Source organism: Hyperolius riggenbachi, chromosome 11 (genome assembly GCF_040937935.1).
Source record: "Hyperolius riggenbachi isolate aHypRig1 chromosome 11, aHypRig1.pri, whole genome shotgun sequence".
Lineage (NCBI taxonomy): Eukaryota > Metazoa > Chordata > Amphibia > Anura > Hyperoliidae > Hyperolius > Hyperolius riggenbachi.
In genome coordinates this window covers 130,923,290-130,935,904 of record NC_090656.1, presented here as the reverse complement: position 1 = coordinate 130,935,904, position 12,615 = coordinate 130,923,290, and the positions used below count along the sequence as shown (strand labels likewise).

General features: G+C 46.8%; 1 protein-coding gene across 1 annotated transcript in view; it reads right to left on the bottom strand.

The window, feature by feature from the left end:
- Window positions 1-2,997: 2,997 nt before the first annotated feature.
- The window catches only part of LOC137539166 (lamin tail domain-containing protein 1-like), a 201,067-nt gene continuing 191,449 nt past the window's right edge, over window positions 2,998-12,615 (bottom strand). Inside the window, exons 9-10 of the mRNA XM_068261667.1 lie at window positions 5,265-5,421; window positions 2,998-3,107 (exon numbers count right to left, since the gene is read on the bottom strand). Coding sequence (XP_068117768.1) covers window positions 5,302-5,421 — 120 coding nt within the window. The 3' untranslated portion in view covers window positions 2,998-3,107; window positions 5,265-5,301. The remainder of the gene's footprint in view (window positions 3,108-5,264; window positions 5,422-12,615) is intronic.

The following is a 12,615-nucleotide window of genomic DNA, read 5'->3' as shown; positions in this document are numbered from 1 at the left end:
CAACTACTTTGACCATTCACCGACAACACATGGTATATGATGTTAACATTCTCCTTTGTATTATCTACAGGAATGAAGATAGTTTTATGGAGAATGTGGACATGGACAGAAATGTGGGCTATCTACAGGACAGTGAGGAAGAATTTGAGGATGACACCCTTGATGACCCTGTCTTGGACAAAGACTACGCTCCACCAGGAAGACGAGAGTCATCTGACTCCAGGAGGTCTAGTGAGGACTTGATACGCCCTGATACTCCAGCCCATGTACTCCCTGGTACTCCACCCCCTGTACTCCATGGTACTCCTGACCCTGAACCACCCACACATGACATTCCACTGGCACAGGCACCTGCACCCCCTCGCACTACTCCCACCCAAGTCTCCCAAACCAGAGTCCGACCAAGTGAGGACACCCCTCCAGCAAGTAGGCGTAGAGCTCCTAGTCTCCTAGTAGGCAGTATCAGGCCTACTAGGCATACTTTGAAGCCAGGAAAGTATCCTAACTAGGCAGCTGCAGGATGGGAACAGAAGTCATTTGATGGAGGGTTATCGTGCCCATATCGAATCACTACAAAAAGAGCTAGCGGTTGTGCACACACACTACCAGGATGAATTGAAACTGTTGCATGAACAATATCGAGCACAGTTTGACCAACTGCAAATGCAACACCACCAACAAGTTTTACAGTTGCAGCAGCAGATGCAGCAGATGCAAAATCAAAGTGCTGACCTTTTGCGACAGCAATCGCACCCAGCCTATCACACCCTCATGTCCTTTCTTCCTTTTGTGGACAAAGTCCCAAGTGTCAGCATACTTGCGTGCCAGTACAGTTTATTAGAGGCCGTCAAATCTCACATGGACCCACAATTTCAGACCCAACAGCCCATGTACAGAGCACCTCCACCTGTCACCTGGCAATCAACTTCCCAAAGCTATCAAGGGTATAGAGGGAGTGCTTTTGAGGAAAGACAGTACATAGGAACAGGTTCAAGCACTTCCACGGCTAGTACCCCTGACACTCCTGACCTCCCAAGTTCACCGAACCTTTTCCATGGAACTGGTGCAGAACCCTTGTAAAGGAACTTGTTAGTCTTGGCCTCTCCTTGGACATGGCCTTCAGAACTTGTGAAGCAGGAAACATAACATGACTTGGCCACTTGGCCTTGTCATGTTGACATTCCTGTATCCCAGGTTAAGTCAATGTCCAAGTGGCTCTGTACCCACATTGTACACTTTATGATCCAGGGATTAGTGTCCCTTCTTTGCACTAGTAGTGTTGGGCTCTGTGGCCCATTTTGCAACCACTGTCTGCTGCATCTGCTGCTCTGTACTCATTTAGCACTTGGTCCTCTCCCATGGACATGGCCTTCAGAACCTGTGACGCAGGAAACGCACAACATGGCTTGGCCACCGGTACCTTGGCCTTGTCAAGTCATGTTGACTTTCCTTTGGCCCTGGTTTAGAAGGCCATGTCCAAGGGGCTCTGTACCTACTTTGTACACTTTATCCAGGGACTAGTGTCCCTTCTTTGCACTAGTTGGGCTCTGTGGCCCATTGTACCCACACCCGAGGACAATTGTGTCCATTTGTTGTACCATTTATCTACAATTTGTTAAATTTTGTTTGATCTCTTCCATGTTGGAAGAATGTTGTTTACTTCCATGCTGGAAGTGTTGGAATTTTTGTTAAGTAATAAAAAAAAATGTTTTTACTAACCTCAGAGTGATCAATAGTTGTTCTTGTGGTGTGACAGCTCTCCGCATCCTGGTATCCTTCTGCTGTGGGACAAGGTGTTGTGGGGAGGGTAAGGGTGGGGCATTTAGCTATGTATACAGGGGTATGGGTGTTGTGGGGAGGGTGGGGGTGTGTAGTTTAGGTATGGATAAAGGGGTAATGGTGTTGTGGGGGTTGGGGTGGGGTGTTTAGATATGGATAAAGGGGTTGTGGGGTGTTTAGGTATGGATACTTACAGGGATATGGACATCCGGCAGTAGCTGTAGAACTTTTCTGGGTGTCTTCTCAGGTCCCGGTACAGCGTCTGGAACTGTCCCTTCCTCTGTCTTCTCATTAGTAGAGGGTGCACCCACCATCTCCTGCGAGTAGCACGCTTACGTCCCACATAGTAGTAGATAAATATCAGCAATGATGCTATTCCAAGCCAGATGCTGTATAAATACACTGGATCCATGGTCCACACAGCAGTCTCTGTCTCCAACGATGACGTCCACACAGCAGGCTCTCTCCAACAATGACCACAGTGCATTTCCACACCTTCCAGACCCCTGGTATATATACAGTATCTTATCTGTTTAAAAAACGGAAACTGATCTAAACCGTATGCAGAACGTATGAAAAACCGGATACACATGCAACGGAAACTGAACAGAACCGGAAGGGAGCCAGAACAGAACGGACCTCAACGGATCCGTTTCAACTGACAGTTTGGGCTGCAAACGCAAGTGTGAACCGGGCCTAACATCAACCGATCCTCCCTGGTGGTGCCTAACACTAAGGACCTCCCTGGTGCTGCCTAACACTAAGGACCTGCCTGGTGCTGCCTGACCCTAACCCCCCCCCCTCCCCCCAGTGGTGCCAAAACTCAGCTGGTGGTGCTTAACCTTTCCGCACACACCTAACACTAAAAACCTCCAGTCCCCCCGGTGCCTAACCCTAAGGACCCCACTATTTATAGCTACAATTTACATAGCAGGTGGCCCCACTTTTTTTATTGGGCACCTCCCGACAAAATTGCAGCTATTAACATTGCTGACTATGGCGGCACCATCTTTACCAGGGCACCTCCACTTCCCTTTTTACCTGCTTTGACATTTTAATCCCTCACAGCAAAAGCTGTTCAAGGTGGTTGCAGTTGGCCAATAGGAACAGCCTAGTGAGGAAGGAAGGGGCGGGCATAACTACCACTCAAGCCTGAGTCTCACTCCAAGACAGGACAAGGAAAGATAGTCAGATATGGCGCAATAATGAGATGACTCCTTCTATAGTGTTTTTACAATTTGTTTTACTACACAGAATTGAGTCACTTTAAGTACTGATATGTAGGTTGTTCTTGATGTTAGCATGATGTCACTGATGGCAACACATACCTGTAAGACAAAACACGCTGTAAGAATGCATACTATATATCTGTAAGCCCAAGCTAAATTAGCTGGGGGAGGGGTTATGGGAACAGAATTTTTTGGCTTTGTGTACACTTTATTTTTTTCAAGAAAGCAGGTATTTGCCTTCAGGCCATTTGCACACTTGCAGACTGCATTGCACTCAGGGACGGATCTAGGGGGGGGGGGGGGGGGGGGGCGAGCGGGTATCTTGCCCCAGGCGCAGTTTGTTGAATTCTTAGGGACTGATCTGGGGGGGGGGGGGGGGGGGGGCGAACGGGTATCTTGCCCCAGGCGCAGTTTGTTGAATTCTTAAAAAGGAGGCAAAATGAATGGCAGTTTAGGCGCTAAAACCTGACCTTTAGGCACCAGAACCTGACCTTGCCCCAGGCGCAACTTGGTCTTGATCCGTCCACTGCACTATGCTTCCCTGGCGCCTCCCTGCCTCAGGGGCCATGCACGTCTATGGAGACTTACACAGTTCATGGGCTGCAACGCGGTGTGCCAGGAGTAGCAAAATCTCTGCATGCAAAGTCTGCAGCGCGTTACCGCATGATGCGCGCGGATTATGCAGTAATGAAAGTCCACGGTTGATGCTGTAAGTTTGCAGAGCAGCAGAGCAGCACACATGTGCGGAACAACAGGAATCCCAGTGACGTACTTTCCGCCCTCCAAAAGCATGCCCAACCGACGATGCAACCTATTTCTGACCATAATTGGTCACATGTATCCATCGGACATGCTGGAAAATCTCAGGCTGACATGCCCGAGTGGGTAATGGTGTGCAATAATCGCAAGCTGCAAACACGCCGGAAGCACCCCCCCCCCCCCTCGGTCGCATCTCCCCCAAATGTAGATGTACCTATCCCCCCCTTACACATGCCACTGCATTGATACTTTCTGTCAGGTGTCCACAATCCACTTAAGGATTCCCACCCCAGGCGGTTGCTGGCGCATTGCACATGAGGCGCGTGTGTTATGTCACATACGTGCCCCTTGGCATCACAAGACCGATTTCCAAAAGATTTTGTACTGAGATTGATCCTGAATCATCCTGATCGATCAGAGAAAGATCTGTCTATTGGTAGATCGGACACCAAAATCGCTAGATGTATGGGTAGCTTAACTCTCCCTAACATAGTTTTATGTAGCTACTGTAGTTTGAAGGTACCCATACATCTAGCGACTCGGATGAAAATCGATGCCACCAAGTGCATGCCCGATCAACGATGTGACCAATTTCCAGCCGAGCATGTCGATCTGATATGCTGCAAGAGGTCGGGTCGTTATGGTTGGTCAGGTGCACGACTGTAACGCAGAGTGATATTGGGACAAGGAATAAATGCAGCAAAACCCCCGACGCTGTCCTCCCTTATGTTCAATGTTCCCCTCCCTGAGGCCAAGTGCACTATACATTGCCTGTCCGTGTCCAGTGCTGGCTCCAGGCGCTGTCCTCTGTCCATACACGTGCTCCATGTGGTTGCTGGCGTGCACGTGTGCAACGTTACACATGCACTCACGTTACTCTGGCAACCATGTGTGTATGAACAGAGGATGGAGCCAGCTGTGTATGTGGACAGGTAATATATAGTGGACTGGGCACCTGAAGGGGGCACATTAAACTTTGGGAGGACAGTGTTGGGCTGGTGAAGTGGTGGATGCAGCGTCACAAGGCCGATTTCAGCATCAGATTCGATCAGAGAGAGATCTGTCTCTTGGTTGATCTGCCCATACACCGTCTGATGTATGGGCAGCTTATGGGGACCAGTTAACCTGTCTGTATGCTATTAGGATGTGAGAGGAAACCCATGCAAACAATGGAAGTGCATACAAATTCCATGCAGATAGTGTCCTAAACTAGATCTGAACTATGCTGAGGTAACAAGGTGAGAGGACTATCCACCACTATACTTCATGCCTCCCCATGGTATAGGGGTAAACAGAATTACTGTATATAGCTAAAATGTTTATTTGTTGCTATCTGTATATTTCATGGAGAGGGTTCTCCATTTGCTGTCTGACAGAAAATTATGGAAACACAGGACAGCAGTAAATATCCAAAAGAGGTTCTAACCATTTACTTTACTGTCCAAGACCAAAAGAAACATTTTCCTGGAATTGGACTGTAAGTAATCTTTGACTTACCCTCAGCACAGGAAGACAAGACATGATCTTCTCAGTGCTAAACTCGCAGGAGGTCAAATGTGAAGGGTATATAGCTGAGGAAATTGAATCCATGCCTGGAGCGAGCGCTCTTCTGGGCCACAAGCTTTACCAGGGGGCTACTTGTATTCAGCCGCTGCTGTAAAAAAGAACAATAACATTGCAGCATGTGTGTGAATCTGAACACTCTCAAATCAAATGACCAACAGTGCAAATGACAAGAATTTTTCTTGTAAATATTGATTGTAAAGGATCTTGTGTCAAAATGCTGAAATGGACATGTACAGTATGTTCCCTATAGCTATAGTTCACCCTTCCGTATCTTGTTAGAAAAGGTGAATATGATGAGGGAATGATGAGGGGAGGAGTGAGCGTCATGACATAGGCACGCTCGTCCACGTACCCGCTGGTCCGCGCCCTCCGTGTCCTCCGCAGCAGCGTGTGAATGCTGGCGTGAGGTGAATCTCTGGACGGCCTACTGCCTGTGCTGCCGATGCCTCTGCCCTCTGTGTCCGCTGCCTCTGCCCCCTGGACACGGTGTGTGTGAGGTGGACCCCCCGGGTGATTAGCCGCTGGTGCCGCTGATGCCCTTGCTGTTGGAGGAGGAACTGAGAGACCCGTCCTGCTAAACTGAGCAGCTGATGGCAGGAAAGAACAGTAAGAAGGGTGTGGAGAACGCTGCACCGGCCTCGCCTCAGCAGACAGCAAGCACAGCAAAAGGTACACAGCGCTCAGCAGCTGAGTTCTTCTCCCCAGGCCCAGCAGTTAATCCAGCCAAAATGTCAGAGAAAAAGACTCAGCAGGCTGGGGGGCTCTCCAAAAACTGCAGCGGCAGATAGAGAGGGGCACAGCCTAGAGGAGGTGTGGACGTATTTAAAAAATCTTCCCACAAAGCAGGACCTAACAGAACAAATGGACAGGATACTAGTGGCTACTACGCAGGATGTCCAATCTATTAGAATAGAGGTGGAGGAGATTAAGAACAAGGCGATACAGATGGAGAAGGACTTTAAAAAGTTGCAGGAGGAGGTTGCGGATATCCAGAGGGAAAAAGTGAAGCAACAAACGTTAACAGGGACATTATGTACGCAAGTGGAGGACTTACAAAACAGATCCCGCAGAAATAACATTAGAGTCAGAGGACTAACTGAGTCGGTGGGCCCTGACTCATTGGCTGACACTTTACAGAAAGTAATTAATAGCGCCCTAGGAAGGGGATCTGAGCAGCAAGTTTTGATGGACAGAGTACATAGAGCATTAAAACCGCCTTCTAGGAACGTTGATCAACCGAGAGATGTGATATGCCGTTTGCACTATTACTCAGATAAGGAAAGCATTATGGCTGCATCACGCTGAGGCAGAGAAGGGCATTGCGCCCGCTTGTACAGGCACTGCAAAAAGCTGAAGTGACATACAGATGGGGGTTCCCCTTTTCATTGATAACACGTAGGGGACCTGTGACTTTTACTTTAAAACATCCATCTGATCTGCCAGAAATGATTAGGACAATGGAGCTGCCAGCAATAGAACTGCCCGATTGGAACCCGGAGAATATATTCTTAGATAGGAGGGGGGGGGACGCCTGGAGACTCTTGAAGCGGGAGATTATTTCTCGTTTTTTTTTTTTTTGTTTTTTTCTCTCTCCCTCTCTCTTTTTTTTTTTTTTTTGTGTTGATGTATAGGTACTATGAGCACGGAAACACGATGAATATTTCATACTAAGAGAGGAATATTGTATGGTGAAATAATATTGATAGCATAACTCTATTAAGCGAATATGGATAGAAATGATGTAGAGATATAAATAAGCGCACTGAGATTAGGGTGAGATTAATAGGTTTGAAACAAATAGGGGTGCACTTGAAGAAAGATATAGTTATTAATGGGCATCAAATTGAATATATAGTCTACACGGAATTAGGATGAAAACACGGTATTAAGAGAGGAATGCTGTAGGGTGAATTATTATTCTTAATAGATCGGCACAGATAGAGAAAAAAAAAAAATATCACATAGATATATAAAATAAGTGCACTGAGATGAGGGAGGGGGAGGGGAAGATGGAGGGATAGGTTGGGGAAGGATGATATGATAATATATGCACGTATATGCTTGATAAGTATTAATAAGAATTTTTTCCACATGTTTGGCTAATGGACAATAATATATTCTTAATGTGGAGGGATATGTGAGATGATGATTTCTGTGATGGAGGTGGTCTCTTGGCGCTCTGCGTGGGGCGGGAGGGGGGGGCGGGCCCGCCCCCCCCTACACCGCAGTCCCCCTCCATGGGGAGGTGGTGGTGGGGTTCGTTGGGCTCCCCCCCCCCCCTGCGCCTGGCGCCGGGGGCCGGCGGGGCGGTCCCCCGGGGGCTTTGCGGCCGGCGCGCGCACGGGAGAATTGTCTCGGCGCGGGTCGGGCGCACGCCCCCGGGGGTCTGCTGCCGGCCGCTGGCGGTGGGGGCGGGGGGGGGGAGATGAGAAATAATGGGGAGTGAGCTGGAGGAGCGGGACCGGTGGGATGGACGGGTGGCCGAACCGTGGGTACACTCTTACCCTCAGAAACCATGAAAATGGGTTTTATGGGAGGACACGGAGGTCCTCCCATGGAGAGATATGGTCTCAAGTGTCCTCATAGGGGACAGAGTGGATGTGATCCACTTGGAATGGTTGGTTGGCTTTTGCAATACCTGGAATGAATGTGAAGGGGAGTGAATGGGGCTGGGCTATGTTTTGGTATGAGTACACGACTAATGGGATCCACCCCCCAATGCTTGCATTATCTCTGATGATCCATGGTGTGATAAATGAGCCAACTTAAGATGATATCCCTAAATGTCTGTGGCCTAAATGTTCCCGAAAAGAGAACGATGCTGATGCAGTATCTCCATAAAGCCCACATACATATTGCATTTATCCAGGAGACACATCTAAGGGGACAAGTGCATCCTAGACTGACTGATAAAAGATATCCATACATCTATTATAGCAACTCCCAGGATTCTAAGACGAAGGGAGTGGCAATTTTGATCACTAAATCAGTAAGAATTGAAAACATTGAAAGTTATGTTGATGGGGAGGGTAGAATATTATATATTAAGGGAATTTTTAACTCCCAGAAATTAACATTAGGGAATATCTATGCTCCGAATGTGGCTCAGATTTCGTTTATGGACAGAGCTTTGGAAGCATTGGATGGGTTTGCAGAGGGCTCTAAGATTATAGCGGGGGACCTTAACTTTACTCTTGACCCTGGGGTCGATACGTCCACTGGAAGGTCTAGTCTCTCTTTGGCGGCTGTGCGCAGGGGAAGGCAGAGATTGATTAAATCACAGCTGATAGATATATGGCGCGTCCAGCACCCAAAAGGGAGAGACTACACCTTCTATTCGAATCCACATGGCACTTACTTACGATTGGACTATTTTTTGGTCTCACATAACCTGCTCTCTGAGAGAATAGATTCAGCAATAGGAGTAACTACCTTTGCGGATCATGCCCCGGTGTTTCTTGAAATGGGAAACACAGGTTGGAAAAAAAGAGGCAGTAACTGGAGACTTAATGTATCCTTGCTGGGAAGGGAGGAAACGGCTAAAAGAATAAAAAGGGAAATAGAGGAGTATTTTGATTTTAATAATGTGGAAGACTCCCCCCCTACAGTTATATGGGAGGCACATAAGTGTGTGATCCGTGGGATATTAATTCAAGAGGGTAGTAGAGTAAAGAGGGAACGTGAGAGAGATATGCGGAAAAGCATACATAAAATAACTATTCTAGAGGGAGAACATAAAAATATGCAGACTCCTGAGATTTTGGGCAATCTGACGGCGGAAAGAGAGAAATTGAGATCAATGATGTTTGTAAAGGCACGCTATGCAGCACAGAGATGTAGAAGACATTTCTATGAGCATGGAGATAAAGCGGGTAAGACGTTGGCCAGAGCCCTAAAGGATCAACAGACAGCAAATTATGTCCCATACATATGCGATCCTAAGGGAATAAAACATCACAGTAGTGAAGCCCAGGCTGAAGTATTTAGGCGATATTATGAAAAATTATACAACTTAAAAACAAAGAAACCTAGTGAAGAAGAACTAACGTGGTATTTAGAAAGCTCAGGCTTGAAAAAAATAGATCAAAGGGAGATAGATAAAATGGAGGCGCCCATCACGGCTAGGGAACTAGGAGTGGCCATACAGAGTTTGGCGAATGGTAAAGCTCCTGGGCCAGATGGTTTTTGCCTGGAATACTATAAACAGTTTAGTAAGGAACTAGAGCCTCATTGGTTAAGGGCTTTAAATTCACTGGTTGAGCAGGGAGGAAGACAGAGTAAGTGGGGTAGAGATTCTCTGGAGTCGCATATAGCGGTGATACACAAGCAGGGTAAGGATCCCTCCTTATGTTCTAGCTTTAGGCCAATATCTTTGTTAAACGTGGATTTAAAGATATATGCTAAGATACTGGCAAGCAGAATGTCTCCCTGGCTGCATAGGATTATACATGCGGACCAGGTAGGGTTTGTGCCAAATAGAGAGGCGCGTGATAATACCATTAGAACGCTGGATCTTGCGCAGTGGGTCGGGTCCTCAGCTGACCCTGTCATGTTGTTGTCAACAGATGCAGAAAAGGCATTTGACAGGGTCAGCTGGGAATTTCTGAAAGCGACATTGACGCATGTTGGCTTGGGGGAGAACATGAGGACTTGGATCCTTGCCCTGTATGGGGGATTATCAGCTAGGGTGAGGGTTAATGGGGTCCTCTCGGAACCCTTAAAGATCCATAATGGGACACGCCAGGGATGCCCACTGTCACCAATGATCTTTGCAATTGTCTTGGAGCCATTTTTGAATTCAATTAGGAACAACAGGGATATAATGGGGGTAAAGGTGGGAGAAAAAGAACATCAGGTGGCGGCTTATGCGGATGATTTACTATTTTATTTACGAAATCCACACATCTCGCTCCCAAATTTGATGTTGGAGTTTGGGAGATATGGAGAAATTTCAAACTTTAGAATAAATTGGGAAAAATGCCAGGCTATGGGGATTAACTTACCATCGATAGAAATTGATAAATTAAAAGTAAATTTTCCATTTAAATGGGTGGGGGAGGCATTTATATATCTGGGAGTAAAAATTTCAGGGGAGATTCAAAAAATATACCAGCTAAACTACTGCTCTTTGCTGACCGATATAAGAAAAGATCTGTTAAAATGGAGAAAGATTAAGCTATCAATGCTTGGAAGAATTAATATACTAAAAATGAACGTTATGCCAAGACTCCTATATGTGTTTCAAACACTACCCATCCCTATACCTGCGAAGTATTTCGCAGATATGAGAAGGGAATTTACAAGATTTATCTGGATGGATAAACCACCAAGACAAAAATTTACTAGAATAACTCAATCTAAGAACAAGGGAGGCCTGGCGGTCCCAGACCCATATTTATACTATAATGCAGCGGTCTTGGCAAGAGCAGTTGATTGGCATGGGAACCCTGAAGAGAGGAGATGGATAGACATTGAACAGAATATGGTAGAATTCCCATTATATAACATATTATGGTACACCTCTCCCTATAAGAGTCAACATCCGGCAAGCCTATTAGTGAACCACACAATAAAGATATTCAATAAGTTTAGAGATAAAAATCTTCTCGCCCCCACCCCCTCCCCACTCATGCTAATTATAAATAACCCAGACTTTAAGTTAGGATGTGATAAGACAGGGGGAATAGAAGGTAGGGATAGATTTGGAATTAGAGCGGGTGCATTGTTGAAAGGAGAGGATTGGAAAACACTAACAGAAGTAGAGGAAGAATTCCCATCCCTTAATTTAAATTGGTGGAAATTGATGCAGTTCCATCATTTTGTGGTGTCAAAGGGGAAGAAGGGTGAGTTCTCCAGAAATCCCACAAAAATGGAACAGATGTGTGGATCAACGCAGAGGGTTAAAAAGGTGATGACAAAAATTTATAGAGAATTACTGAGTAAAGAAGATCAGACGATCCCATTGAGACAAAAATGGCAAATAGACCTGAATTGCTCGTTTTCAGATGAGCAGTGGAGGAAAATAGTAGAGTTATCATATAGAACTTCAATCTCAGCAAGGATACAGGAATCTGGTTATAAGGTACTCTCTAGATCAGGGCCGTGCAGAGGGTCCTTAAGTGGGGGGTGCTCAAATTTAAAAAAGGGGCCTGGCAACATCTTCCCCCACATGCCCCCCTCCTCGTTTCTGGCTAGGGGGTATTGGTTGTCAACAGTGCTGAATGCAGATGCTGGGTGCCATGTGGGTTCTGGGTGTGAGTACAGAGTCTCATGTGGGTTCTGGCTATGGGTGCAGGTACTGGATGTGACATGGGTGCTGGTACTTTATGTGCGGGTACGGGTTAAGTGGGTGCTTGGTGCAGATAGTGGGAGCCATGTGGAGGCTCTGTGCAGGTGTGAGTACTGGGTGCAATTTTAGGCATGGGTGCAGATACTTATACCTTTATAGCAGTATCAAGCAGACTTTGTGTCTCCTTCCAACCAACTCTTTTGGCGCCACCACCCTCAAATCAGCAGTGATAGGTGCCCACTGTTAGTGGGTTAGAGTGGGCACAGTGGAGCCCACAGTGGAGGCACAGACTCACCTTTCATTACTGGGACCTCTGTCCCTCTTGATCAGCACCCAAGCTTCTTTTCAGGCAAAGAAGAAGTGGTTACCAATATGCAGTGGTTGCTAAGCATTAGTAGATGCAAAACTGCAGTAAGTGCCAAGGTGCAGCGGGTGGTAAGATGCAAAGGTTCACTTTGTGCTAAGTTGCAGTGGGTGATGAGATGCCAAAGTACAGTCTGTGTCAAGCTGCTGTGGGTACCAAGGTCCAGTTTGTATTGGGTGTTTATTTGCAGTGGGTGCTATGCAGTATTGGGTGTTGAATGAGTAGCAGATGTTGATAAACAATAGTGGGTGCCATGTGAGTGCTAATTGGTACAGGGAGACATGTGAGTGTTGGACATGAGTGAGTAGGGAGTGTCATGTGTGGTCTGGATGTGTGCCATGGTAGAGTACTCTCCCATATGGGTTCAGACCAAGGATGGGTACTGGGTGCTATATGGGTCCTGGCCATGGACGGGTACTGGGTGCATATAATGGCTTTGGAACTTGGTGACGTGCGAGTACTGTGCCATGTGGGTGTTGATTATGGGGGTATTTGGGTCTTAGATACAAATACTGAGTGCCAAGTGGGTACTGGGAGTGAGTACATGGTGACATATGGGTGATGGATGCTGGATAGTAGGGTATTTGTTGTCATGTGGGTGCTAAAGGCAGATGCTGGGTGCCATGTGG